The sequence below is a fragment of the Zalophus californianus genome, chromosome 9, assembly GCF_009762305.2.
Source record: "Zalophus californianus isolate mZalCal1 chromosome 9, mZalCal1.pri.v2, whole genome shotgun sequence".
Classification (NCBI taxonomy): domain Eukaryota; kingdom Metazoa; phylum Chordata; class Mammalia; order Carnivora; family Otariidae; genus Zalophus; species Zalophus californianus.
The window spans coordinates 469,848-496,420 of NC_045603.1; the positions used below are offsets into that span (position 1 = coordinate 469,848).

At 63.2% G+C, this 26,573-nt stretch overlaps 3 protein-coding genes across 13 annotated transcripts; all 3 read left to right on the forward strand.

Annotated features, from left to right (window-relative positions):
- Nucleotides 1–534: 534 nt before the first annotated feature.
- Nucleotides 535–7,403, forward strand: MAPK11 (mitogen-activated protein kinase 11). Of its 3 annotated transcripts, none has more exons than XM_027595709.1 (12): nucleotides 535–665; nucleotides 3,089–3,218; nucleotides 3,334–3,392; nucleotides 3,466–3,577; nucleotides 3,663–3,692; nucleotides 3,780–3,827; nucleotides 3,911–4,025; nucleotides 4,399–4,470; nucleotides 4,714–4,793; nucleotides 5,455–5,533; nucleotides 5,622–5,668; nucleotides 6,120–7,403. In XM_027595709.1, exons 1-12 carry the CDS (start codon nucleotides 550–552, stop codon nucleotides 6,318–6,320), a joined length of 1,089 nt encoding a protein of 362 aa, XP_027451510.1. In that variant the 5' UTR covers nucleotides 535–549; the 3' UTR covers nucleotides 6,321–7,403. The 3 variants fall into 3 exon arrangements, with proteins under 3 accessions (XP_027451510.1, XP_027451509.1, XP_027451512.1); XM_027595708.1 differs by having other exon boundaries at nucleotides 5,622–5,795; nucleotides 6,120–6,339; XM_027595711.1 differs by lacking the exon at nucleotides 3,663–3,692 and having other exon boundaries at nucleotides 5,622–5,795; nucleotides 6,120–6,339.
- A 2,045-nt stretch (nucleotides 7,404–9,448) lies between these two features.
- On the forward strand, nucleotides 9,449–18,329 carry MAPK12 (mitogen-activated protein kinase 12). Of its 4 annotated transcripts, XM_027593561.1 has the most exons (13): nucleotides 9,449–9,839; nucleotides 9,917–10,046; nucleotides 12,492–12,550; nucleotides 12,719–12,784; nucleotides 13,358–13,469; nucleotides 13,585–13,614; nucleotides 13,848–13,895; nucleotides 14,387–14,501; nucleotides 14,745–14,816; nucleotides 14,938–15,017; nucleotides 15,099–15,177; nucleotides 15,261–15,434; nucleotides 17,747–18,329. In XM_027593561.1, exons 1-13 carry the CDS (start codon nucleotides 9,715–9,717, stop codon nucleotides 17,824–17,826), a joined length of 1,170 nt encoding a protein of 389 aa, XP_027449362.1. In that variant the 5' UTR covers nucleotides 9,449–9,714; the 3' UTR covers nucleotides 17,827–18,329. The 4 variants fall into 4 exon arrangements, with proteins under 4 accessions (XP_027449362.1, XP_027449363.1, XP_027449364.1 ...); XM_027593562.1 differs by lacking the exon at nucleotides 13,585–13,614; XM_027593563.1 differs by lacking the exon at nucleotides 12,719–12,784.
- Nucleotides 18,330–19,228: 899 nt separating this feature from the next.
- On the forward strand, nucleotides 19,229–25,610 carry HDAC10 (histone deacetylase 10). 6 transcript variants are annotated; one of them, XM_027594819.1, is made up of 20 exons: nucleotides 19,231–20,630; nucleotides 20,701–20,835; nucleotides 21,064–21,160; nucleotides 21,380–21,477; nucleotides 21,566–21,670; nucleotides 21,831–21,899; nucleotides 22,004–22,130; nucleotides 22,352–22,417; nucleotides 22,645–22,704; nucleotides 22,781–22,870; nucleotides 23,026–23,132; nucleotides 23,204–23,271; nucleotides 23,351–23,615; nucleotides 23,720–23,804; nucleotides 24,154–24,239; nucleotides 24,360–24,416; nucleotides 24,640–24,718; nucleotides 24,877–25,059; nucleotides 25,152–25,311; nucleotides 25,471–25,610. In XM_027594819.1, the coding sequence occupies exons 1-20, from the start codon at nucleotides 20,572–20,574 to the stop codon at nucleotides 25,479–25,481; spliced, it is 2,007 nt and encodes a 668-aa protein (XP_027450620.1). In that variant the 5' UTR covers nucleotides 19,231–20,571; the 3' UTR covers nucleotides 25,482–25,610. The 6 variants fall into 6 exon arrangements, with proteins under 6 accessions (XP_027450622.1, XP_027450620.1, XP_027450621.1 ...); XM_027594820.1 differs by having other exon boundaries at nucleotides 22,781–22,834; XM_027594821.1 differs by lacking the exon at nucleotides 24,360–24,416 and having other exon boundaries at nucleotides 19,229–20,630.
- Nucleotides 25,611–26,573: the final 963 nt, after the last annotated feature.

A 26,573-nucleotide genomic window follows, 5' to 3' on the forward strand; every position in this document is an offset into this window, starting at 1 on the left:
TTGTGAGGGTTCCCCTTTATTTCTGAGGGAGCAGGCTGCGTGGGGGGTGTCGTGCAGAGCCCGGAGCAGGGGGTGGGAGAGGAGGGATGCATGCACCGGAGGTACAGGCACGGGTGCCGGCAGGGGAGGGTGCGGGGAGCGGAGGCTGGTGAGAGGCGGTGGCGTCCTGGATGGGGCGGTGCCCGGCCGAGCACAGAATGCGGGCGGATACTTGGGGAAGTGCGGACCCCAGGAGGTAGAAGCGGGCTGGGCGGCGAGCTGGACGCCGGCCGTCCCTCCCCCTGCGCCGGCGCAGCGGCTCCGGCTCCGAGCTGGGGAGGGCACAGCAGGGCTGGTTCGCGCCGGGCCGCCGCCAGCCAGGGGCAGGAAGCCGCACGTCTGTCCCCGCGCAACGCCCCCCCGGCCCCGCCCCGCGCCGCGCCGCCGCCCGCCGCCGCCTCCTCCCGCCGCCCTCCGTCCTCTCCGCTCGGGCTCCGGCGCGGGGCGGGGGCGCGGGGCGGGGGGCGCGGGGCGGGGCGGGGCGCGGGCCGGGCGGCGGCCGCTTCGGACATGTCGGGCCCGCGCGCAGGCTTCTACCGGCTGGAGCTCAACAAGACGGTGTGGGAGGTGCCGCAGCGGCTGCAGGGGCTGCGCCCGGTGGGCTCCGGGGCCTACGGCTCGGTCTGGTAGGGGCGGCGGGGAGGGCGGGAGGGTGCGGGCGGGACTGAGCGCGCGCCCCCTCCCCTCCCTTTGCGAGGTGCTTGGCGTGGGGTGGGGCCTCGCCCCGCCTCCGCCCCCGGGCCTTTCACGGAGCGCAGCAATGAATGGGGGGTGGGGGGCGTGAAGGAAACTTTCCTGCCGGGCGCCGTTCCGGCTTGGGGAGAGGGGTCGTTCTTCCGCCCCGTCCCAGCCGGAGCATCCCCCCACCAGGCCCAAATCCTGCGGCGTCACAGTCGGCGAAAGGGCGGGTCTCCCGGGCCCCTAAATGTGCAAGCATGCGTCTACGGTGGCCCCCCCCGCCCCTCCCCCCCACCCCCCGTCAAGGGTCTGGCATCCCTGGGGTCTGGCGGATGACTGGCTACTAGGGTGGGTAGTTTTGTTTGCAAAAGGAAAAGCCCAGCTTGGGGGAGGGCAGGATCCCTCCCCTTAGAATGGCCTCAAACTCCCGGGCGGGTCCTAACCCCCTCCCGTTTTATAAGGGTCTCAGACTCTGGATGGGGCCTAGGCCTGAGCAGAGATACCTACCATTATCCCTACAATACTTGGGGGGTCTACACCCCAGTCCATTTCTTGCCCTAACCAAGAGAGCTCAGACCACAGCCCCACAGTTGGGCCTGGGGCCCAGACAGAGGACAGTTGAAGTGGGAGAGAGGGTTGGGATTTGGCTGAGGCCTGTGTGGGGTTGGGGAGGGACTGGGGGGTCTTAGGGTAAGGCGGTTGCAGGAAGTCGGTTGCAGGTGCAATACTGATGGGCTAACTGTGGGTGTGGATGTTGAGAGGTGCCCCCCAAAACCCAGCGGGGTCCTTACCAAGGCCTGAGCCAGGTGGCTGCAGTCCACTGAGGGAGTCTTGGAGGTGGGGAGGCCGGAGCCCCTAGGGATGGGGCATTGCTCCTGGCTCTGAAAGAAAGTTAAGAGCGGGACTTCCTGAAACCCCCGAGGTCAGTGCTGGAGCCGGAGCAAGGGCTTCTTCCCTCCCCCGCCGCTCCCCAATCTGCTGTCATTGGCCCGCTTGCCAGAATCCTCAGGCTGGCCATTTCATCCATTCCAGCCTCAGGCCTCTCTCCTCATCTCTAAGACCTCAAGGGCCGGAAGAGGGTCAGGATAATGCATGAGTGGTCCCTGCGGAATATAGAGTCCTTGCTGGAATCACCTCCGGTCTCGAATCACCTTCTGGGAGTTCCTAGAGAGTATCAAGTTCCCCAAAGGAGGCCTGGGTCTCTCCCCATTGCACTTAGTGGGCGGTGCCCAGCGCAGGTGATGGCCCTCTCCTGGGTTCCTGGATTCTCCTGATGAAGCTGGTGACCCAGTGCCAAATCCCTGTCACTCGATTGTGCAGACACAATTGGGCAAAAGGATCTGCTGCCCCGTGGTAGAAGCCATTCCCCTACCTGCCTCTCCAGAAGTGCCGTGGACCTTCCCCAACAGGCCACAGTCTGGGGGAAGGGGCGTGGATGCCTCAGGCACCTAGCTGGCTTTCCTTCACCACCACCTGGGCCCATGGACATCCCAGGTGCTGCAGGAGCTGCTCCCTGGGCTGTGTAGACTCCACTCGTTGCTGGGGGAAGCGGGATCTAGAGAGTGGATGTGAAGTGAGAGGGAGGGAAGGAGTGATTATCAGGGAGAGGAAGCGGTCTCTGAAGGCATGGATGGCTCTTAGCAGGGCTTCCATGCGGAGGCCAGCAGGACTCTGGGAGGGTGGGGGGGCAGGCCGTTTGCATTTGAAGATGATGCCCATGACTGTTGTGTCTCCTGTGAAGAGTAGATGGGTGTGGAAGCCGGTGTGGAGGTGGAGCATCTGGACCTCTGGGGAATAGGGTGCGGCAAGGGGAACGTTCTGTGGGTCCAGACACTTCACAGTACCCAGTTTCTCACTCTTAAAAATAATAATGCGGTAAACGCTTTTGGCCAGTTTTTCCTCCATATTTTGTATATTCAGAAGTGTGGGGACCCAGGGGCTTTGCAGGTGGCTCTGGAAACCCTGAGGGAGCCTCCCGGAGCCATGAACCAATAGGGGAGCAGGAGGACAGTTTGGGGTGAAAAGGGATGGTCTGCAATGGCTGTTTTCCTGACCAGTTGGTGGAGACTCTCCCCCAGCCCCATGCTGAGCTGGGGGGGGAAGATCCAGGTTCTGCCCTAGGGCTCCCTGGTGGGGCAGGCCGGGACCCTCTGGGCTGGAATGCCGGCGGGCCGCCTCTTGAAGAAGGAGCAGGCCCCGAGGAGGCACAGAGGAGAGGCTTCCCAGGTGCCGGTCCACCCGAGGGACCGTCTGAGCGCCGCGCAGGGCGGGGAAGAACAGGCCCGACAGGAGCAGGGCCTGGGGCGCTCGGCTGGGACACCCCTCCCCCCCCCCCCCCCCCCCCGCGCCGCCTCACTCAGGGCCCTTGCAGCTCAGCCTATGACGCGCGGCTGCGCCAGAAGGTGGCGGTGAAGAAGCTGTCGCGACCCTTCCAGTCTCTGATCCACGCGCGGAGAACTTACCGCGAGCTGCGGCTGCTCAAGCACCTGAAGCACGAGAACGTGAGTGGGGCGCGCCGGGGCGGGCGGCCGAGCTGCCGGGGCTCCCCGCGGGGCACGCAGCACCCAAGGGGCGCTCCGGCGGGAGCTCCGAATCCTGACCCCCGTCCCCACGCAGGTCATCGGGCTGCTGGACGTGTTCACGCCGGCCACCTCCATTGAGGACTTCAGCGAAGTGTAAGTGGCAGCCGACGCAGGAGCGCGTCCGGTGGGGGGCGGGGCCTCTATGCTGACCGCCTACCCTTCCCAGGTACCTGGTGACCACCCTGATGGGCGCAGACCTGAACAACATCGTCAAGTGCCAGGCGCTGAGCGACGAGCACGTCCAGTTCCTGGTTTACCAGTTGCTGCGCGGGCTCAAGGTGGGCGTCGCGTGGGCGGGCACAGGGCGCGGTGCCGGGGGTCAGAACCTGACCCTCCCACCGTGTCCCCCTCTCCCCCTCGCAGTACATCCACTCTGCGGGGATCATCCACCGGGTAGGTGCGGCGTCCGGGTGAGGGTCGGGGCTTCTGCAGGCCCGGCCCAGGTGCTTTTCCAGCACTCACAACCCACCTGCCCTGCAGGACCTGAAGCCCAGCAACGTGGCTGTGAACGAGGACTGCGAGCTTAGGGTGAGCCGCCTGTGGGTGAGGGGCCTGCCCGGCCGTGGAGGGGGCATTCAGGGAGGTGCTGACAAGCTTGGTGGTCGCTCTAGATCCTGGACTTTGGGCTAGCCCGCCAGGCTGATGAAGAGATGACTGGCTATGTGGCCACTCGCTGGTACCGTGCACCTGAGATCATGCTCAACTGGATGCACTACAACCAGACAGGTGATGTCAAGCCACACAGGGGCAGGTGTGCTGTGTTGGACCAGGGTGGGCAGGCAGAGCTCACACCAGGGCCTGGGGAGGGTGGGTGGGTAGGTATGGGGCAAAAGCCAAGGCCGTTGGGGAGGTGTGTGTCTAGCTTTGGAGGACAGGGACCGTCATGCAAAAACAGACCTTAGAGGGACCAAGCACAATAGCTCCTGGGCTAACTCTTCCCCTTACCCAGGGTTGTACCTAGAGGAGTAAGGGGGTCTCTGCTGTTTTGGGGCCGGGGTGTGACTGAGAGGCCACTGAGCTGGCACAGTCTGAGCAGATCCCTAATTCTCTGAGAGGGTCTTTGGGGAGGGCAGACTAATGGAGACTCCTTCCCCAACAGTGGACATCTGGTCTGTGGGCTGCATCATGGCTGAGCTGCTCCAGGGAAAGGCTCTCTTTCCAGGAAATGACTGTATCCTTGGCCCAGGTTGGGGAGGAGGGTGAGCCAGGGTCCCCTTCTGTTGGGTGGGGCTCAGGGGAGGTGGGCGCTGGCCCTTTCTGGCTGGCCTTGCCTCCTCTGCCCCACGCTGGGCCACCTTAGGCTCACTGGCTCCAGCTGTAGGAGAGCAGGTTTTGGGCAGTGCTCCAAGGTCTGGGATCTGGGGGCCTGGGAAGGGTCTATTCCTGGCCAGTAGGCATTTCCTCAGCCAGGCAGACATCGACCAGCTGAAGCGAATCATGGAGGTGGTGGGCACACCCAGCCCTGAGGTTCTAGCAAAGATATCCTCAGAACACGTGAGTCACCAGCCACCAGCAACCTCTGCTAACCAAGCTCCTGGGCACTCTGGAGGAAGCTCTGTGGGAATAGACCGGGAACCATGTGGGAAACATGGGTCACAGTGGAATAGAGCCCAAGGCAGGGGCCTGACCCTTTCAGGGAGAAACAGGTGAACAGGGAAGACATCCCTGGCATGAGGGACAGTGAGGGCACAATCTCAGCACTGACTAGCAGTGCTTTTGCCAAGGACAGTGGGGTGCTCCAGGCATGGAGACCCAGGTAAGGCTCTGGAGCCACCATATCCAAAGTGGGGGATGCCTCTGGTCCGTGCATGCTCCTTTTTTTTTTTTTTTTTAAAGATTTTATTCATTTGATTGACAGAGAGAGACACAGCGGGAGAGGGAACACAAGGAAGGGGAGCGGGAGAGGGAGAAGCAGGCTTCATGCCGAGCAGGGAGCCCGATGTGAGGCTCGATCCCAGGACCCTGAAAGTATGACCTGAGCCGAAGGCAGACGCCCAATGACTGAGCCACCCAGGCGCCCCTCTATGCATGCTCTTGTCCAGTCCTGTTGCAGTCAATGAGTCTGGGGGCTTCTCTCAGCAAGTCCCTGCCTGGCTTCGGGCCAGGGGAGGTAGGGTGTGAGCCACCCCCTCAGGCCCTTCCTGTGTGCCCCCAGGCCCGGACATACATCCAGTCCCTGCCCCCCATGCCCCAGAAGGACCTCAGGAGCATCTTCCATGGAGCCAACCCCCTGGGTGAGGATGGGCCCTGGGTCTGGGCTGGGCTCCATGTCTGGCCCTAGATGCACGACTGACCACCGCCTTTCCACTGACCACTCCGTAGCTGTGGACCTGCTGGGAAGGATGCTGGTGCTCGACAGTGACCAGAGGGTCAGTGCGGCCGAGGCCCTGGCCCATGCCTACTTCAGCCAGTACCATGACCCTGACGATGAGCCTGAGGCCGAGCCCTATGATGAGAGCGTTGAGGCCAAGGAGCGCACAGTGGAGGAGTGGAAGGGTGGGCTTGAGGAGGGCTGGGGGTTGGGAGCGGTGGAGCCCAGGGGCCTCAGGGCTTCATTTTCCCGCAGGCTAGGAGCTGCCTGTTTCCTGCTGGAAGTGTCCAGTTCCTGCCCAGAGTGGTCCCCGAACTCCCTGCACTCCTGGGGCTGGGTGTGTCCAGCAGAGGCTCATGGGAGGCACAGGGCAGGCTCTGGAAGGAAGCCCCAGGGGCTGAGGCTGCCCTCAGGGTGGTGGTCCTGGGCTGGGCAAGTGGCACCGGACTGGGAGGCAGGGGCAGTGGCCCAGTGACAGCATGATGTCACCCTTTCCCTTCACTTCCCAGAGCTCACCTACCAGGAGGTCCTCAGCTTCAAGCCTGCAGAGCCACCGCAGTCTCCTGGCAGCCTGGAGATTGAGCAGTGAGGGGCATGTGCCCACCAGCCACGGGGACCAGAAGACGGGCTGGAGCATGCCGGCCCATTTCTTCAGGCTGCCGCATTCCCACGAGGAGTGCCTCCCAACACCACTGTGGCCAGCGCCCTGACCCTAGCCTGGGGTCCCCTGCCTGCACGCTGCTCCTCGTGGGCAGTCTGTATGCATGTGCATGCACGATGGTGTGCACGTGTGCAAGCCGCGGGTGTAGGAGTCTAGACGGAGCATCCTGGACTTCCTCGGTCCTCCTGCCTCCTTCCAACAATCTAGGTCTCCCTTAGGACCTCCCCTGGATGCCACAGGGGATCCCCTGGGGAGTGTGTCTGTCTCCAGATCTTCTCAGTCCCAGAGGGCTGTCTCTGGAGGGCGTGGTGCACTGGGGCCAGGGGCCTCTGGAGACTGAAGGGAGGGTCTTGCTTGTCAGAGCTTCTTGACCTGGAAGTGGGGGCTACCCTGGGAAATGCCGAGACCCGAAGGTCTGAGAGCTGAGACTGCCGCCAGGTATCACATGAGCAGACCATCCCAGGGCCACGTGTTCACCTGGGCTGTGGGGGGCACACGTGTACTAATGTGCACTCCTGGCACTGACATGTCGAGGCGTGTGTGACTCTGTGGGTGCCGTGACCAGCAAGAAGCCTGAAGCGAGGGGCTGTACTGTTACTTCCTTTCCCTCAGTTCCTGATGTGGGGGGTGGGGTGCTGCCGCTGAGATCCTGGGTGCACCATGCGAAGGGCTCAGGTGGGCAAGGGGCAACCAGGGGACAAAAGCCAGGGACTTTCTCCTTGAGTGTGGGGGCTGTGGCAGGCATGAAGAGCTGGTGGGCACAGGGGCTCCAGCCTTGATTCGGCAGCAGGGAGTGGCGCCCACCAGTGTACCCTTGGACTCAGACCCTGACCTTGGCCCGGAGCTGATGAAGAAGCCTCTGCCCACTCTACCTCTGCCCACCCTCCAGCCCTGCAGCTGAGCGCTGGGCTGTTCTGGCCTATGGGTCAGCTCGCATCCTCCCTTCTTCCAGAACGGAGCTGGTCTAGTAACCTCTGGGACGTGACCCTGCCTAAGACGTGTCGGGGGTGTGGGTCCCCCATCGAGGGGCTTCTCTGTGAGGGGGTGGTGTTCCGTGTGTCAGGTGGTGACCTCCCACCTTGCAGAAGTCTCAACGTCAAGTGCCTGCACGAGGGTTTCACAATAAAGGAGGTTCTCTCTCACTCAGCTTTTGTCCTGAGTCCCGAGGCCCCGCTGCCTGGCTGTCCCCACTGCTTGGGGAGAGGGTGGCTGGATCTGTGCGTCACACCCCCAGCTGCTCTGGTCCCCCCAGACCCTGCACTGCCCAGATCCCTTGGGTCTCCAGTCAGACAAGCAGCCATATTCAGCCCAGCACCCTCCCTGCTCCCGGAGAGCCCAGGGCCACTGGGGGTGGGGTGGGGTGAGTTCCACACCCAGGCTAATGGGCTCTGACCCGGGACAGAGCTTGATGGCCATGCACAAATCAACCCCAGCTGCCCTGCTGAGCAGCTCACTGGGCAAGCTCAGCTTCTGGTCTGGTTGTAGATCTGCCCCTTTCTCTCAGTGCTCAGGGAAACTGCTGGGGGACCATCTCTGGGAGCAAAGGCTTATCCTTTCCTGGAGCTGGGTAAAGTGGGAAAACTTTCCTTTCCTTCCTGCTTAAGGGGAAAGAGGTCCACCTCAGCCCTCAGGACATACACCGAGCTACTAGCTCCTACCGTTCACTGCAGCTCAGGTGAGGAAGGGCACTGGCCTCAACAGGGATCAGGCAAAATGTCCCTAGGAGGGGGGCATTTGTGCCTTCGCCCTGGGCCTTGGGGGTGGAGACCATCTGGGAGTTGGAACACCAGGGGCCTGGTCAGCGTGGCTACTGGGCCTTGGGTCCTAGGGAACCCTGCAGACCAGGTTGGGCCAAGTCCTGCTGTTGGGGGGTGGGGTGTGCCGGGGATGGGAGAAGAGCTGGGACATGCCCCACATGGGGAAACCTGCCAGACCCCTGGGCTCCACTGCAGGGAGTAAGTGGGCCAGCTAGGGGCTTCCTGGAGGAGGCAGCCCAGGGCATGAGGGGCACAGGTGGTGGTGGCTCCAGTGGCCCCAGGCCGCTCTCTTTGGCTAGTCTCCAACTGCTGGGTGCTGCGGAAGACTAGCCTGCAGCCCAGGTGCAAAGCTGCTCTGGCCGGCTCTGAGCTGCTGATTCATGGTGGCCAGCAGGGCACAGAGGGAAAGGCAGGGGGCCCTGAGGATCCTGTTACCCCACTCCGTCTCAGACCTGGGTCACTGGACTGGGGGCGGCTGGGGACAGGGGGACAGAGGCCCCTGCTCTGTCCTCCAGGAGCATCTGGTGCAGGATGTGGCCAGACCTCTGGAAGGATGATGCTGATGCCCCCACCTAGGGATAAGGGGGGGCACTGAGGGCCCAAGTAGGACCCTCCTTCACCCCTGGGGTCAGGTATAACTCTCTGCAGAGAGAGGAGAGGCTCAGGCCAGGCTCAGGACAAACAGGAGGGAGAAAGACGGGAAGAAGGTGGGCCAGGCAAAGGGACTTGCACATGCTTGGAGCAGGCTTCCCACTTGCCAGGTGGGTGGAGAGGAGGGAGCTGGGTGTGCACCGGGGCCCAAGGGAGACCCACAGGACCACCCTCTCTGGCTCCAGGGGTTGGGAGGCTTGGGATCGCGGGGTCACGGGGAGGGATGTTGGGGATGCAGCCTAGGTTTGGTCACAGGGAGAGGGGGATGCAGGCCATAGGTGCTCGGGACCCCACACTAGGACGTGGATGGATCAGCCCCAGGGGAAGGGGGCGGCCGGCAAGGTGGGCCGTTGACGTGGGGGGACACAGGGCTCAGCTCAGGGGCCTCGGGGGTGGGGCCCGGGTTGGTGGGGTGGAGTTGGCCAGGCTGGTGGACAGTGACTTGCAGTTGGGAGTAGAAGCGCTGCGGTTCCGGCTGCCCAGGATGGGCCCAGCGCCCTGGGGGCGTGGTTACTAAAGAGGAGCCGCGCGCCCCACGGGACTTGTGCTAAGACACCCCGCACCCGGGCCGGGGGAGTCCGGCCTGGGAGAGGAGGCGGCAGGGGTCTCCGGTGCGTTCCGGGCCGGCCCTGCGCGGCCTGGCGGCGCTCCCCTCCCCCGCTCCGCCCCTCCCCCCAGCCCTCGGCCCTCCCCCCGCGGCGGCCGCCTCAGGTTTCCGCTGGGGCCAGAGGGCCGGCGGGGGCGTCACGTGCGCGCGGCCTGGGGGCCGGTTGGTCCGCGGGCAGGGGAGGGACCGCGCGCTCCCCGGGCCGGGGCTGGGGTCGGGCCGGGGTCGGCGACTCCTGACGGCCTGGAGGGCGGCCCCAGAAGGGGAGAGCCGGAGGGCCCCAGCGGCGGACGGGCGACCGCGCGGAGCAGGCTTTGCCCACGCGGTGGCCCCGGGCGCGCGCCCAGGGAGTCCCGCTGATCCCGGGCCCCCGGTCCTCGGGGCGCAGCGCCCAGGGGGTCCGTGGCGGGGGCGGTGCTTGGGGCGCCATGAGCTCTCCACCGCCCGCCCGCAGGGGCTTTTACCGCCAGGAGGTGACCAAGACGGCTTGGGAGGTGCGCGCCGTGTACCAGGACCTGCAGCCCGTGGGCTCCGGCGCCTACGGCGCGGTGTGGTGAGCGGGAGCCGGGCGGGGTGGCGGGCGTCGGCGCGGGGTGGCTCGGCCCTCTCGCTGACCAGTGCGTCCCGCAGCTCGGCCGTGGACAGCCGCACTGGCGCCAAGGTGGCCATCAAGAAACTGTACCGGCCCTTCCAGTCGGAGCTCTTCGCCAAGCGCGCCTACCGCGAACTGCGCCTCCTCAAGCACATGCGCCACGAGAACGTAAGTCGCGCCCAGGCCCGCCAGCCCCGGGCCTCCGCGTCCACTGCCTCTGCTCATCTCCCTCCTCGCCAGCAAATCCTGCCCTAGAAGATGGGGTCCCTGCTACCCGTGTGCTGGGGTGGAGATGCGGGGTCAGGGCGTGATACCCAGAACTCTTGCGGGGGGTGGCTCCACGTGGTGAGGCCAGAGCCCCACCTCTTTCTGAGACTGCTTCCCTAGGGTCTAGTCCTTAGCTCCTTGGCTTCCTCCTGGGGCCACATCTGGCTCCTCAACCCAGGCCCTGGTCAAGGCACGGCCACTTGCTCAGGCCAAGGGCATCGTCCACAGCTCACCGCAGCCCTGCCTCCAGCCAGGAGCCTGGAGGTGAGAGAGGACGCTCACATGTGACCAGCGGTTATCCTGGAGGGGGCCCTCAGCCTCTTCTCTCTTGCTGGGCATCCTCCACAGCCACACCCGAGGTCCCCTTTCTCCACCCCTTCAGGCTCCTCTCCTGAACAGTCTGCTCCAGTCTACCTCCCAAGCCTCAGTTCAGGAATGCAGAGCTGGGCACGGGCAGGAGTTAGCATCTGGGCACTGGCAGCCTAGAGCCTTGGGGTCTCCTGTGGTGAGGGGTTGAGGGAGCTGGTGTGTGGAGGGCACTAGGCATAGTGGCTGGCACAGAGGTGCCTCCTTCCATGGTGGAGGATGGCAGATTTGGGGCCCCACCAGGAAAAGGCCTCCCTTGTTCCCAGACCTGCCCATAGGGCACCATGTGTGGCTGCTGTGGGCCTTTCTAGTGGCCATTGCTGGCTACTGAGAGCCCTCCTCTCTCCTGGGGGAACTCCTGTTGTTCCACGATGTTCCTCCTACAACCCTGAACTCTGCCTCTCCCGCACAGGCCATTCCTGCCTCACCCCGAGTTTGGGCCCAGTCTCAGGGCTGAGAGTCTGGGTACCCAGACCCCGGGCTAATCATGCTCTTGACAGATGGTCTGGTCCCTCCTGGATCATCAGAGCCACCAGCCTTCTTCCAGGAAAATGAGTCTCATGTCCACCAGGAACTTATTCCCTCAGTTCCTGGCTGATGCTCACCCTCTTAGCCCCTTGAGTGGGTCCTTCATTCACTCAGACTTTCCATCTCTGCCCTTAGCCCTTCCCAGGTGAAATCCATTCAGGATGGACACCAGCCCAGCCCTGACCTCGCCCCCTCCTGGTTACACTCAGTCATGCCCAGGCTCGGTTCCCATGAGGGCAGAGTCTGCTACGGAAGGCTTCATCCGCCTCCCCAACTGTGCTGCACTCCCACCCACCCATCCTGCCCTTCCCCTAAGGTCTCAGGGCTTTCTTGTCAGGCGCTTCCGACCCCTGGCCCAGTCCCCTCCTCTGTGCTACCCGCTAGCAGCCAGGTGCCCCTGCCTCAGTGGTGCCGTGCACACAGCTGGCAGGCTCTGCCAATCGTCACCCTACTTTCTTAGGAGGACACTGAGGCTCTAAGAAGCTGAGAGCCGTGACAGGTCCTGCCCTTCTGCCCTCCCTCCTACTTCAGGCCAGAAGCCACACTGCAGGGGCACCGAAGTCTGTTATCAACCTGACAGAGCGCCCTTACCCTTGGGGACTGTGTCCTCTATTTGCCAGGACACTGTCCTGGCGCCCCAGGCCTCACGGGCTCCCAGGCCCCTCCCTGAACATCGCTCTGTGCCCTCCCCTCCCTGCGCCCACGATTCTGGCCCTGGTCACCTGGCCGTCCCTCCACTTTGTGTGCACTCTTGCCTTGCTCCCGTCTGTCCCCACACGCTCAGCGTCACACCTGTTTAAACCCTTGCTCAGCAGCTCTTAGGATCCAAGCCAGACCTTCACCTGGCATGCGAGGGCCTGCCCAGGCTCCGTCTGGCCTCTCCTTGGCTACTCCCTAGCCTGGGCCTTGGCCACCTGGCCTTTCTCCCCGTGTTCCTCAAATGCTCGAAGTGTTCTCCCTTCTGCCTCGGCCATCATTCGCATGGCCTCTGCCAGGTGTCCCCCCCGGCACATCCACCTGCCCCCCTGGCCGCTCCGGTGTACAGGCCTCCCAGGGATCAGCAGGGCCAGCTCTAGCTGCTGGCCTGCCTGGGCCTCTCCAGCAGAGGCAAGGCTCCCTGGTGGACCTGGTGGGTGCTGGCTCTCCCCTGGGAGGCTGTCCCACCCTGGTCTCGGGTCTTCGGTGGGGATAAGAAGAGGGGGAGGAAGGGCAAAGGGGCTGGAGCTCCTTGGATGACTGGGAGCGGCCCCAGACTTGGGGCTGCCCCTCCCCCAGAGAATCCCTGTAGTCACCATTCAAAAATAGCCTGTGTCTGTGGGCGTGTGTGCCAGGGCTAGGCCGCCCTGCCAGGAGACGGGGGGCGGGGGGGGCGGAGGACAGCTGTAGGTGTACCCGAACCCCATGCCCTCCGCTGTGCCCCCATTCCACACGGTGCTCCGGCCTCCTCCCCAGGTCATCGGGCTGCTGGACGTGTTCACCCCTGATGAAACCCTGGATGATTTCACAGACTTGTGAGTGAGGTCCTGGGCAGGCTGCGCAGGGCAAAAAGGCGTGTTGGGCTGCTCCTGGCTGCTGACTCGGGTTCTGGATTGGCATGTGGGGGTCTCTGCAGCCCGGGTCGGGGTCGGGATGCACACTACCCACCCCTCCCCCACGCTGCAGCCCACCCTCTGTCACAGGCCCCCCCGGACCCAGGGTGGTGACACAGCCGGGTGGAGCTGGAGGTGTGAGCGCGGGACTGCATGGTTAGTCGGCAGGTCCCGTGCTCTGGGACCCTGGCATCCTGGGTAGCCTGTAACTAGAGCTGCTGACCTTTGCTGGCAGGCAGGGGAGGGGTAGCAGGGGGGCCTCCCTGTGGCTGCCAACCTGGACTTACACTATGGTCGGCCAAGAGCCAGGGTCTGAGCCGGGGAAGGGCTGAGAACAGGCTCCTCACTGTGTGACCTTGCAGAGGTGCTGGCGAGGTGCTGCACGTCTGTCCTCTGTGTCTCTCTCCCTTCACCTGCCCGGCATGCTCCTCCGACCCATGTGCCCTGCCGTTCCCCCGCTGCCCACAGGCCCTGCCCTCCTTTCTCTTGCACCCTGTTCTGCCTGTGATCCCTGGCGCTCCCCGGACCCTAGCCTGTGTGCGGCCCTGACGCACCTGATGTTCTGGGGCAGGGTGGGCGGAAGAGCTGTGGGTGTGCGCTGGAGAGGTGGGTGGAGCCTGGTGTCGCCCTGTGGAAGGTGGAGCTCGCATGCTGCGGGGGGCGCCTCCAGGATCTCCAGGGGCTGAGTGGGTGTGACACCTGCCGCCTGCACCCACCCCGGTCCCTCAGTTACCTGGTGATGCCGTTCATGGGGACTGACCTGGGCAAGCTCATGAAGCATGAGAAGCTGAGTGAGGACCGAATCCAGTTCCTTGTCTACCAGATGCTGAAGGGGCTAAAGGTGGGAGTGTGTGGGGGTTGCTGCAGGCCGGGCTGGGGCTGGGGTAGGACTGCTGGCCCATGGCTCTGAGGTCCCAGTGAGCTGGCCGCCGCTGACCCTCTCTCTGTCCCCATAGTACATCCATGCTGCTGGCATCATCCATAGGGTGAGTCCTGCTGGTGGTGGGCACTTCCTCTGGCCTGTAGGTGTGGGATGGGCCTGGCTGCCAGGAGCCCTCATTGCTGGCCTGCCAGGGGAGTGTGTGTGATGCCTGTGTGCAGCTGTGGGGGCCGAAGGACCTTCCTGGATGGGCTGCTGGGTGGGGCTGGCCGGGGGTGGACTCTTCCCCCGTGTGCCCCCGTGGGAGGGGCTGCATGGCCACCTTTCTCCTGCCCCTAGGACCTGAAGCCCGGCAATCTGGCAGTGAATGAGGACTGTGAGCTGAAGGTGTGTGTTGGGTCGGGGGGGTCTTCCCACCTGTCCATCTGCCTGTTGCCCTTGGCCCTCAGGCCTGAGCAGAGGGACCAGACCCCAGCCGTCCAGGCCAGGGGAGGCACTGGATGCAGGGGGCATGGGGCACACTCCATATCTCATTGAGGTGAAGGCAGGGAGGTGTCCCCAGTTCCCCATGTCTGAGCCAGGGTAGGGCCAAGGGGACCTCTCCAAATGTGCTGGCTAGGTCCTGGGGTCAGCAGGGAGTAGAGGAACAGGGAAAGGAGACCCACCGGGGCGCCTGCTCCTGAGGGTGGTGGAAGGCGAGGTCAGTGGGGCTGGGTGCACTGGCCATGGGGAGGAACTCTTGGGGAGTCTGTGGCCATGACCTCGGGTCCTGGAGAGTTGGCAGGAGGCCCCGGTGTGCCCAGTTCTCCTGGATCACAGGCTGACCCACCTATTCCCTGGGGGGCTGCTTTGCCCCACCTTCCTGATTCTGACTATAGATCCTGGACTTCGGCCTGGCGAGGCAGGCAGACAGCGAGATGACTGGGTATGTGGTGACTCGGTGGTACCGGGCACCTGAGGTCATCTTGAATTGGATGCGCTACACGCAGACAGGTGAGAAGCTGCCCAGAGACTCAGAGCCACTCCTGACGCCAGCCTCCCAGGCCACACCTGCCTGCTGCCATTTCTTTGTGGGAAGTCCAATGGTGGCTCCTCTGTGGGGAGGCTGCTGAGCTGGGATGGGAGCCGGGCGAGGGTGTGGCAGGCTAGATGGCCCCCTTGTCTGTGTCCCCCCCCATGTGTGTCCCCCCGCCCTCCCTGGCCCACAGAGCCCTGATGCAGGGGCTTCTGTCTCAGTGGATATCTGGTCGGCGGGCTGCATCATGGCGGAGATGATTACAGGGAAGACGCTGTTCAAGGGCAGTGACCGTATCCTACACTTGTGGGGGGGGCAGGCTGGGCCTGGGTGGGGGCTGGGCATGCTGCCCTGGCCAGGTGGGGGTGTGCCCTGCTCCTCTGGCCCTGTGCTGTGCTCCTCACCTCAGCACAGACCTGGACCAGCTGAAGGAGATCATGAAGGTGACAGGGACGCCTCCCGCTGAGTTTGTGCAGAGGCTGCAGAGTGCCGATGTCAGTCGGGAGCTGGACGGGGGCTGGAGGGGCTGGGCCTGGGTCTGTGGGTTGGTCCCTTACCCTTTCTTTTCTGAAAAGGCGAAGAACTACATGAAGGGCCTCCCCGAGTTGGAGAAGAAGGATTTCGCATCCATCCTGACTAATGCAAGTCCTCTGGGTAGGACTGGACCGGGGGGGAGTGTTGGGTCAGTGACGAGGGCATCAAGGCCTGGGACCCTCCCTGACCAGCCCTCCCCGCAGCTGTGAACCTCCTGGAGAAAATGCTTGTGCTAGATGCAGAGCGGCGGGTGACTGCGGCCGAGGCGCTGACCCACCCCTACTTCGAGTCACTGCAGGACACGGAGGATGAGCCCAAGGCCCAGAAGTACGACGAGTCCTTTGATGATATGGACCGCACGCTGGATGAGTGGAAACGTGAGTTGGGGGTGCTCTGGGCAGGGCCTGTGGAGGGACCCTGGGAGCCCAGTGCAGGGCTCAGAGTCCTGGGTCCCCTACCTGGGGATGAAGGTCATGTAAGGAATACAACAGTCAGAGGGCAGTGGGGCTTCTTGGCCAAGGTGACCTCTGGCTGGAGCCGAAGGGTGAAAGAATGCCCCTGGCAGGGGGTTCAGAACTAACAGGAGCAGGAGGTGAGTTCTGGAAACTGGGAGGCAGCTCCCAGCTCAGGGCAGTTGTGAGCACCTAGCCTCTCCCTACCCTGCCGGCCCAGCCCCAGGGCTGCCCCCATCTTCCCCATGTCCTGGCCAGAGACCTGGGCCGTTCTGGAGCCCTTCTGCACCCACTCGTCCCCCAGAGCTCCACTGTTACCTCTTGAGCTTGTCCTTGTCTCTCTTTGTCCCTGCTTTTAAAAAAAAGATTTACTTATTTGTTTCATGGGGGAGGGCGTGTGTGTGGGCGAGGCAGGGCGGACAGGGAGGGAGAAGATCTCAAGCAGACTCTGCTGAGTGTGCAGCCTGACACAGGGCTCGATCTCACGACCCTGAGATCATGACCTGAACCAAAACCAAGAATGAGACCCTCAACTGACTGAGCCACGCAGGCGCCCCTCTTTGCCCCTTTTAGGACCTCTCCCACCTGACTACTGCACACCCCTCTTGTCCCGCCAGCAGGATAAGGCCCACCCCAGGCAGCCTCCTCCACACCCCTTGCCCATCCCTGCTAGTCCCGCTGAGCAGTTCAGACCCACCGAAGCCCGTGCTCAGCGCCACTGGGCTTGGCACCGGCTGTTGTCTTACACCAAAGGCCTCTACCCTCACCTGTCAGGGCCCAACCAGCACATGCTGAGCCTCAGGCTGGGCCCAGGGACACCTGCCAGGTCCTCAGGCCCCTTGCTGGGACTGGCTTTGCAGAATGGCAGGCAATGAGGGCTGCGCTTGGTGTCTTTCTGTTGGTGGCTGCAGGACCAGCCTGGAGGGTGCTGAGCATATCTGAGGACAGCAGTTAGGTCCCATCCTGGCTCTGCCTCAGACCTGGGGCCTTGGTGCTGCACATGGGGCTGGGGTGGGGCGGGACTGGTGATTCTCAGACCCTGTTCCTTGGCCACTGGGCTGCTCGATTCCTCTGGCAGGGCCCTGCCCTTATTTGTGCTTATAAGTTTGGTTTGGTTTGATGAAAGTTTTCTGGTGCTAAAAAAGATAACTTGAAAACCACGGGCCACAGAATCCTTTCTGTGGTCCCCACCCACACACAGTCGTAAGAGCTTTTGCTTTTACTACAGACCATGGTGAACACGTGACCTGTTTGTGACTGAGCCCCTGGTCAGGAATGCAAACTCTCATCACCTCCTGTTTCCCTGGGAATAGCCAGCTTCACACAGACCTCCCCTGTGTGGACTGACCCCGGTGTTAGGGTTAGATCAATGGCCTAGGAGGCACCTGATGGGGCAGGAACACATGGGTGCCATGGGCAGGGCAAACCACACAGATCGCCTGCTCTAAACACACAGTGTTTCCTGAACTGGGCTTGTGGAGGACCAGTGTCCCCCAAACAGGTGCTGCACTGGCCAGGTGAGCATGGGAATGCTGGCGTAGGCTGAGCAGAACCTGTCCCTTTGCAAACTGCTCAGAGGGAAAGCAAATCAGGCCTTCTCCCTTCCTTTGGGATGGCTTGCTCTGGGAACACATTTCAGGGGCCATGACCACCGGGCGAGGAAGGTAGAAACTGTGGGTGTTTGTGGAAATTCTTCTCATTTAAGTTTTGGTGGATATTCTGGATCCAGAAACGGGTGTGTTCTGGGGGGATTCTGAGTGGCTCCACTTGAGTAGACACACTGATTTATATTAGGGCACTGTCTGCTCATTACACCAGGCTATGCCCAGGGGCAGTGGGTCTGGGTGGCAGGAGCCCCATCAGGGTGGATAGCTCCTGTGGATGGACACAGGTGGCTGAGCGTGGCCCTAGCCTGGGGTGACGTCACGTGTGTGGGACAAAAGCAGCCTGTCTGGCACCTGCACTCCAGCAATGACTTCTGGCTCCGATGTTTTTGGGGACCAGGTGGGCCCCTAGGTCAGTGGCGAGCAGCCTGTGTTCTGGGCCTGGGAGCTCTCCCCTCCCCCAGCCCCACCTCACAGGACTCAGTGCTGGTCAGGGCAGGTACCAGTGCGCTGGACCCTAGTGCTCTTCCTGGGTCACTGGCTTCCACCCTGGGTGTGAATCCTAGGAGGTGATTCTGAAGGGTGATGAGGCCCCTTCTCCCCTGATGGTCCATTTCTCCCACCCCGACCCAGGTGTCACATATAAAGAAGTGCTCAGCTTCAAGCCTCCCCGGCAGCTGGGGACCAAGGTCTCCAAGGAGACGGCCCTGTGAAGACCCCTGGGCCCCCACAGTGGTGGTGAGGACACCTTGGGGATCCTGGCTGGGGCTTCTACCTGGAAGGGGGATCCTAATTATCACTGTGACTTTGGCTGGGGCTTACATCCCAGGACACCTCTGGTTCCATGGACCCCCCTCTCTCAAGCCTGTTATCCTGCTCTCAGGGCTCAGTCTAACCTGGACCTTCTGGACAGGATGTCAACCTGACTGGGGACTGGCCTCTCCCTGAGCAGTGGTCCCCTCCCCCAGGTGCAACAAGAAGCCTCAGAGCCTGTGCTGGGGGGTGAGGCTTGGGGTCAAGGCCTGCCCTCTGACCCTGCTTGCTCCAGCCCCTGCTGAAGCCCAGTTCATATAGCTGAGAAAGGACAGGGAGGGCGCAGAGCGCCTACTCAGGGATGTCTCTCCCCCAGGGGGGCGTTGGTGTGGACTCTCCTGCACCCCCAGCCCAGAAAGTGCTATGCCCACGTGGCTGGAAAGAAATAAACCCTTTTGTAGAGATCCCACTCTCGCTTTCCTAATTCTCAGGCTGGATCTCCATCTCTAGGCGTCTGAGCTGCAGCCTGGCATAGAGAAGCTGGCCGTGGAGTCTCAGCCCCTGCTCAGCAGCTGGGCCTGGGCACCCCCTTCCTCCCAGGTCCACAGTGAGCCCAGAGCCTAAAGGCCCCGCACTAGGGATGGGCCCCCGCCCTCTTGTGGACTGACCTTCCTCTAATGGCTTAAACTCTGGAGCCAGACCCCAGGCAGGGCCTGATGAGGACGGGGTTAGGGTCCGACCTGGGTGGGGCTCAGTCCCTGCTGTCTGAGCTCCCCACTCTCCAAGGCCAGGTTGCTGGTGAGGAGGGAGTCACGCTGGGCGCTTTTGAGACACCTTGTGGCACTGCGCACGAATGGGTTCTACTGTCTCCAAACCTCCTGCCCCTTCGTCGGCCACACCCCAGCGTAACGGCGAGCCCGTGCCGCCCTCTGCCAGCCATTGGACGTCTCGGAGAGCTGACAGCTGGGTCAGGGGCCACTCTGGGGCTCCCGCGTCTGCCCTGGCTCCTCCCACCTGTCCCCACGGCAGGTGTGCCGAAAGCGGGGCCCGGCTGTCCCCCTTCGGCCTGGAGCTCGGCTGCACACGCGAACAGCTGACCCAGCCAAATACAGTCAGACAAGTTGCCAAAATGGACATCCGCCTTTCTGCTCGGGGGGTCTCCGATGCCTCTGGGACAGACGCTTGCCGGGACCTCCAGCTCGGAGCGATCCGGGAGGGGCAGTCCACCACAGGTCCCGCCCCGGAGCCACGCGGCCCGGGATGGCCGCTCAGAGTACGCCACTTCATAGCCACCATGATTGGCTCAGGGGAGGGCACGTGACCCAAAATGGGCCAATCGGATTCTGCCCAGAGCCTCGGTAGCACGCCCGTAGCCCGCCCTGCAGGTGCCCTGATCAGGACTGTGGGGACCCCTGTGGGGTCGCAGGCCGCAGGGGGTAGGGCCTTGTGGGGGCCGCCGGCTGCATTCCTCCCGCCGTAGAGGTCATTCCTGCGCTTCTGGGGCACCGAGGAACGGGATTGGTGGCACTCCCGCCCCAGGGCCCCGCTTCCAAGACCCCAAGTCCCCAGGACCTGCGCTCCCGGCCCCGCCTTCTAACAGGCCCGCCATCCCCCACGGCCGGCCTCCCGAGGGCCCGTCCCCCTCAGAACACCGCTTTCGAGACCCCAGGGCCCGCCTCCGATAAGCCCGCAGCTCGGGTATTCCGGCTCACGGCCCCGCCTCCAGGAGGCCCTCCCCCAGGGCCGGGTTGGCAGAGGCCCCGGGTTTCAGGCCTTTGGCTCCCGCATGCCTCCTCTCTCTGGCCGTCTTGCTCTGGGTCTGTGTCCGCGCCGCCTCCTTTCCTTCCTTCTTTTTTTCCTCGTTCAGACCTCCGTGTTCGCCTTCCCCTCCGCTAGGCCTTCTGCCTTGCCTCGCCCTACACTTCGGCGACCCCTGTCCAGCGTCTCTGCCACCACCCTGAGCCTTCGACTCTGCTCTTCGGCCAGGGTCTTTCTGGAGCTTCAGTCGGGCCCTGCCACTTCCTTACAGCTCGACGCGGCCTAGACGGGGGCTTTCCGGCCTGCGGCCTTGCTCCTGCGGGCCCTGGCCTCGCCGCCTCACTCGCAGCTGTTCTCGAGCTCTGGCTAGGACGGGCCCCTGGGGTGCGCCAGACGTGATGGGCTGCGGACGGGTCTGACGCCTTGGCCTGCGCGGTCGGCGTGGGTCTGGGGGAGATTGGGGGCGGACCGGGACACTCAGTGGTGCCGCCGTGACAGTCCGTGGGGTCCGGGGCACACTGGCCCTGGGTCCCCACACCCGCCCCCTCCCGCTTCCCCCTCCCCGCGCACCTGCCCCCTCGTACACCTGCCCACACCCACCCCCGCCCCCTCCCGCTCCCTCCCCCTTCCCTCGCGCACCTGCCCCCTCGCACGCCAGGCCACTCCCGCTCCTGCCCCCTCCCTCCGGTCAGGCCGCCCTTCGGAGCGGGGCTTTGGGCGGCGGGGGCCGGACTGTGCGGGGTCCGAGTCTGAGGAAGCCGGAAACCCGTGCCTGGGAGCCACCCGGTCGACCCCGCGGCCTCCTTCCGTGCGTGGATTCTGCGTTCGTGCCTAGGCTCCGTGCGCGCCGTCCCAGATGTGGCCCAGGGGTTGAGCTGCTCCCCGGGGCTGCAAGGAGAGAGCAGGCACTCACCGGTCCCGCACCCCCACCCCAGGGCGGCTGGGCCATGAGGACCGCACTCGTGTACCATGAGGAAATGACAGCCGCCCGGCTGCTCTGGGAAGAGTAAGTGTGAACTGATAGAGGGGGGAGGGTGGAGAGGGGGCTCCGGACGCTAAGCTCTGTGTCCACGCAGCCCTGAGTGTGAGATCGAGCGTCCCGAGCGCCTGACCGCAGCCCTCGAGCGCCTGCAGCAGGGGGGCCTGGAGCAGAGGTGTCTACAGTTGGCAGCTCGAGAGGCCTCAGAGGCAGAGCTGGGCCTGGTACACAGGTCAGACCCCAGGGAGCCACCTGCCCCAGAGGAGGCCGCCTTGCACGTGGGGCCGCCCAGCCTGCCGGCATCTTGAAAACAGAGCATCTCCCCTACCTATCTCAGTTTCACCACTGCGTGGGTTGGGGAGGGAACCGTGAGGTGGGTGGTCCCACCAGCGCACGGCCTCTCCTTCTCCCCTTCCGGCTCCTGCTGGTGACCCTGTCTTGCCTGCCTGCCCCTCTGCAGCCCAGAGTACGTGTCCCTGTTGCGAGGAACCCAGGCCTTGAGTACAGAGGAACTACAGGCTCTGTCTGGGCAGTACGATGCTGTCTACTTTCATCCGGTGAGGCCCTGGAGACACCCCACCCACACATGCACATCTGCATGCCCGTGCCCATTTCATGGCTGCGGCTGCTGACCCTGGCCCATGTGCCCTCGGTCACCAGCGTGCACATGCCCTGCATGCCTGAGCAGCTGCTGCTGCTGGGACCTGCAGCCGGGCACAGGCCTGGGCAGAGCCTGTGCGGGTGGGGGGGGCTCATCGGCACCCCTGCCCCCGCAGAGTACCTTCCACTGTGCCCGGTTGGCTGCGGGGGCCGCGCTGCAGCTGGTGGATGCTGTGCTCACAGGATCTGCGCACAATGGGCTTGCCCTGGTGAGGTGAGGGCTGTCCCCTTCTGGGCTGCCCCCAGCTGTGGGGGCCTGTGAGGGCACAGGGTGACCCTGACGTGTCAGTTTTCACCCGCAGACCTCCTGGGCACCACAGCCAGAGGGCTGCTGCCAACGGGTTCTGCGTGTTCAACAACGTGGCCATAGCAGCCAAACACGCCCAGCAGAAACACGGTCTGCAAAGGTGTGTCCTGGGCTATCTGGGGGCAGGGCCCAGGCCAGACGGCAAGCGGTGGAGTGGGCTGCTGACAGACCCCGTTCAATCCTTTCCCCTCTTGGGGTGGGCTCAGGCCCCCAGGTTGGAGGCCCTGCCCCTCAGTGACCTCTGCACTGCCTGTCTGCAGGATCCTCATTGTCGACTGGGATGTCCACCATGGTCAGGGCATCCAGTATATCTTTGAGGATGATCCCAGGTGAGCTGGGGTCACCGCCTTCCCTGCGACCCCCTGCTGGGAGCCATGGGGCTGAGGTCCTGACCTTTGAGCTCCAATTTCTGACCTTGGCTGGTTGTCTGCAGTGTGCTTTACTTCTCCTGGCACCGCTATGAGCATGGTTGCTTTTGGCCTTATCTTCGAGAGTCAGATGCAGATGCCGTTGGGCTGGGGCAGGGCCGCGGCTTCACTGTCAACCTGCCCTGGAACCAGGTGCCCACCCCTCCCCCCACCCCTCCCCCATCCAGAGGGCGCCCTCCCCCCCCCCCCCCCCCCCCGCCCCCAGGCCTCACCCCTTGCCCCAGGGCCTCAGGCCTCCTGAATGTAGTCCAGGGCATCCTTCCAGGGTCACCCCCAGACCTGGGCCCCAGGGGTGAAGACCCCAGCCCCCCCCCCCCCCCACAGGGCCCAACTCTGATGCCCGGTGGCCACAGGTTGGGATGGGAAATGCTGACTATATGGCCGCCTTCCTGCATGTGCTGCTCCCTGTGGCCTTTGAGGTAACTGCATGGGGGGTAGGCGTGGTGTTGGGGGGAGGAGTGTGGGAGGGGGAGTCTGTGCTCAGAGGCGTCATCCCCTGCCCCCCTCATGCCCCCTCCCCCGACTCCCCAGAGCAGAGCCCTGTGGGTGGGGAGCACTCTCTAGAGGGGCCTCCTTCACCTCTCCTCCAGGCTCTCTCTTGCCCATCTCCGCCCCCCCCCCCCCCCCCCCCCGGCCCTGTCCACAGTTTGACCCTCAGCTGGTGCTCATCTCGGCAGGATTTGACTCAGCGATTGGGGATCCTGAGGTGAGGGCCTGTCCTGGCTGGGGAGGGCTTCTGGGGCCCTGGGGCCAGGCCCCCTTACACTTGGCTCTGGTTCCAGGGGCAGATGCAGGCCACGCCTGAGTGCTTCGCCCACCTCACGCAGCTGCTGCAGGTGCTGGCTGGCGGCCGGGTCTGTGCTGTGCTGGAGGTGACTTGTGGCAGCAGGGAGGGCTCGCAGGCCAGGTGTCGAGGTGCATTCGGGGGGGCCTGCTCTACAGGGTGGGGCGTCCTGCCTGGGATGGTGGCGCCCCGCCCCACTGACAGCCCTGTCTAGTCTCATGTGTGCCTTCGCCCTGCTCCCAGGGAGGCTACCACCTGGAGTCACTGTCCCAGTCGGTGTGCATGGTGGTGAAGGCGCTGCTGGGTGACCCTGCCCCGCCCCTGTCAGGGTCCATGGTGCCTCAGCACAGGTATGGGGCAGGAGCCTGGGAAGGGCTGGGGCTTCCAGGCCAGGCCTTACTGCTCCTGTTTCTCTCCACAGTGCTCTGGAGTCCATCCAGAGTGTCCGGGCAGCCCAGGCCCCTCACTGGACTAGCCTTCAGCAGCAAGGTCAGTATGGCCCACGCTGGGCGGCAGGGTCACTCCCCGGGCTCCTGCGCAGTGGCTTTGACTCTGAACCACTCCCTAGGGCCGGCCCCCCTACTGGACCCCAGGACCTGCTCCCCAGAGGGGCGACGCCCACCTGTGTTGCCTGGGGGGCCTGAATTCAAGGCAGCAGAGGCCCAGACCTCGGCTGTACTGAGGTCCCTCCTGGACCAGCCGCACCTCTACCCCACACCCCCTGTCCGCACAGCTGCCGCCCTGACAGCTCAGGATGCTGCTCTGGTCCTACCCCCTGATGTCCTCCGTCAAGAGGGGTCAGCCCCACAGGAGGAGACACAGGCCTGGGCTAGGTGGGCAGAGCGGGCCTGGGGAGAGGGATGGGGTTATGGGTGCACATGCGCTGTGGTGTCGGTGTCACTTCCTGTCCACATGTCCCTCTGGTTTCCCACCACAGGCTCCACGAGGCTCTGGCCGAGGACACGGCTTTCATTGCACTTGGAAAGGTCCTGCATCTGTTGAACGGGATCCTGGATGGACAGGTGGGGGCATCTGGGATGGGCTGAGGGTGGCCATGGAGCTGGGGGCAGAGCCAGGACCTGCCCACAACAGATGGCCTGTCCAAGGGAGGGCTGGGTGGTGCAGAGCCACATGGACCCTTTTAGAACAGCTCTTAGGGACAGGGTCACAAGTTCAGGCTCAGTCAGTCTTCTTAACTAAATACTCTCTGACAGTGAGGTGAAGGCGATGATTTCAAGTGTAGTTTTAAGCATCTTATTTCCAGAAGGGGAGCAGTTTGAGCTCAGGTTGTGCAGATGGCAGCTCCATAGACAGGGACCAAGAGGAGGGATGGATGTGACTCTGTGCCTGGTTGGGGGTTGCCCCCCACAGGTGAGCGGTGGCATCGCAACAACCCCAGCTGCAGCAGCCACCCTGGAGGTGGCCATTCGGCGCGGCCTGTCCCACAGAGCCCAGAGGTGAGCACCCCCGCCCTGGAGGGCCACACCGCTCCTGCTTCCCGTCCCATGGGGAGGGCTCTAAGCGTGGATTCCTGGCTGGGTGCGTGCAGCCTGTCCTGGGGCCACCTTTTCCTCTAGGGTGCTCTGTGTGGCTGCGGGACAGCTGGATCGGCCCCCAGACCTTGCCAGTGATGGGTAGGACACTCGGGTCCTGTGTGCACCCTGTCCTGTGTGTGGGTGGGCACGTACTCCTGGGTCCCCATGGGGGAGGGTGGGCAGGGTCTTCCCCAGCTGGAGTTTGGCAGAGGAGCTCCTGGGAGGGTCTCCTGCACCTTCCCTTCTGCTGCCTGGGCTCTGGAGGGTGAGCCGCATCCCACACCCCTGCATGTGTGCCCATGTGCTCACTCTCCCCTGGAAGGAGGAATCTGTGGCTGAACATCAGAGGCAAAGAAGCGGCTGCCCTGTCCACGTTCCACGTGTCTGTGCCACTGCCAGGGGTGAGTGGTGGGGTCCCAGGTAGGGCGGCTGCCGCTCGTTGGCACCCTCGGGGCTGCTCCTGGCCTTCACCTGCCCTTCCTGGCTTCCTGATGGGACTGTGGGAGGTGGGGTGACCCCTGGCTGAAGGGCTGGAGCGGTGCTGCTGTCCTTCCCACAGACGACAGGTGGATTCTTGAGCTGCATCCTGGCCCTTGTGCTGCCCCTGGCCTATGGCTTCCAGCCTGACCTGGTGCTGGTGGCACTGGGTCCAGCCCATGGCCTCCAGGACCCCCAAGCTGCACTCCTGGCTGCACTTCTACGGGGACCAGCGGGGGGCCGAATCTTGGTCCTAGTGGAGCAGGTGAGTTGGGCAGGGTGGACGTGCTGTGGGTGGGAGGTGGGAGGTGGGGAGAGACCAGTGAGTTGCTGCTTCCACCTCTACTCCTGGCCCAGGAATCCACATCCCAGCTTGCGGGGGTCCTGGCCCGGGTGTTGCATGGAGAGGCACCCCCCAGCCTGGGTCCCTTCTCCGTGGCTTCCCCCGAGGACCTGCAGGCCCTGATACGCTTGAGAGGGCAGCTGGAAGCACAGTGGAAGATGCTGCAGGTGGCCGGTGAGGCTGGGGGGCAGGGCTGAGGGTGAACGCCGGGGAGTCTAGGGGGATAGTCCTGCCGTAGAGCTCTGTGGGGAGAGGGGCTCATGTCTTAGGGAGTGAGGTGCTGTCCTGAACCTGCTCATCGCAATGACAAGCTGACTGTACATTTCTTCCTAGCTCCTTCTTGAGTTCTGTGACCTGGTGGCTTGAAATTGGCCAGGGTGGAAGTCTTTTCACCCCAGAAATGACAATACAAGTTAGTCCCCCAAGAGCCACTTATTAAACATTCGCCAGTACCCCACTGCCTGAGGCCTTTGTGCAGAGGGCCGGGCTATGGAGTTGTCCAGGGCACTGGGTCAGGGACACTCTGTCCACGGCAGTGACCCGGAGCCCCCCTCCAGTGGCCCACCTCTTCACGGATGGCCCCATCCTCATTTCCCACACTTCTAGTAACCTTAAAAATAAAAGTTATTTTACCAGCAAAAATGGGTTTATTCAGGAGTAGCAGAGAATTGCAATTTGGGACAAGTAGACTATGACAAAACCCTAGGCAAGTCCAACAAGCAAAGAGGAACGTTATTTTATGGAGAAGAAGAAGCTGGGAAGGATTGTTCTGAATGAACATCTATTGGAGAAAAGCAAGAGTTCAGGATGATGATGATTTTCTGATGATTCTTTGCTGTTGATTCTTCTGTTGGGCCTCTAATCGACGATTGTTCCTGGGATGGGCATATGGAGTGGTATAGCTTCTCCTTCCGGCCTCCCCTTCTAGCAGCCCAAGCCCACTTCCGAGAGTTTCCCTTTATTAATTTCCAAATTTCCCTCCTTTTGATCAAGATCTTTCTTTGAAAGCGTCACTGATCAAGAGTCAGGGTTTCCGTATTTAGTGGTTTTGTCTGTTGATGCCAGGAAGGACTCTTCTGTCCTACAGCAGAGGGAACGTGTGTACCAGTTGGAAACCACTTGAGGCCACATTTAAGTCAGACGGGAGGTCAGGAGGGAGAACTGCCAGGCACTTCCCGTCTAAAGTCTACATCTTCTCAAGGTTACAAGTATTGGAGATCATTTCCATAGTGGGCACATCATTTTTACAAAAGTTTGACAGTTAACAAAATACAAAACTCAAAATAGCTATACAAAACAGAAGTAATATAACAATCCCAAATTGTATGGTGGTTCTAAACCGGACTGTAGGTCTGCAGTTGCCAAGTGAAGATATTTATTGGCACTCATTCCAATTTAGGGGAGAAAGTTCTCCCTAGGGAGGCAAACCGAGAATC

Excerpts from the sequence above, each read along its gene's own strand:
- MAPK11 (XM_027595708.1), top strand. The coding sequence starts at position 550 with ATGTCGGGCCCGCGCGCAGGCTTCTACCGGCTGGAGCTCAACAAGACG. Across the intron at positions 3,693-3,779 it reads CTGCGGGGATCATCCACCGG|GACCTGAAGCCCAGCAACGT; the intron begins GTAGGTGCGGCG and ends CCTGCCCTGCAG. Across the intron at positions 4,026-4,398 it reads GATGCACTACAACCAGACAG|TGGACATCTGGTCTGTGGGC; the intron begins GTGATGTCAAGC and ends CTTCCCCAACAG.
- HDAC10 (XM_027594819.1), top strand. The coding sequence starts at position 20,572 with ATGAGGACCGCACTCGTGTACCATGAGGAAATGACAGCCGCCCGGCTG. Across the intron at positions 24,240-24,359 it reads CTGTCCCACAGAGCCCAGAG|GGTGCTCTGTGTGGCTGCGG; the intron begins GTGAGCACCCCC and ends CTTTTCCTCTAG. Across the intron at positions 24,719-24,876 it reads TGTCTGTGCCACTGCCAGGG|ACGACAGGTGGATTCTTGAG; the intron begins GTGAGTGGTGGG and ends TCCTTCCCACAG.
- MAPK12 (XM_027593561.1), top strand. The coding sequence starts at position 9,715 with ATGAGCTCTCCACCGCCCGCCCGCAGGGGCTTTTACCGCCAGGAGGTG. Across the intron at positions 10,047-12,491 it reads AGCACATGCGCCACGAGAAC|GTCATCGGGCTGCTGGACGT; the intron begins GTAAGTCGCGCC and ends CCTCCTCCCCAG. Across the intron at positions 15,178-15,260 it reads GACTAATGCAAGTCCTCTGG|CTGTGAACCTCCTGGAGAAA; the intron begins GTAGGACTGGAC and ends CCCTCCCCGCAG.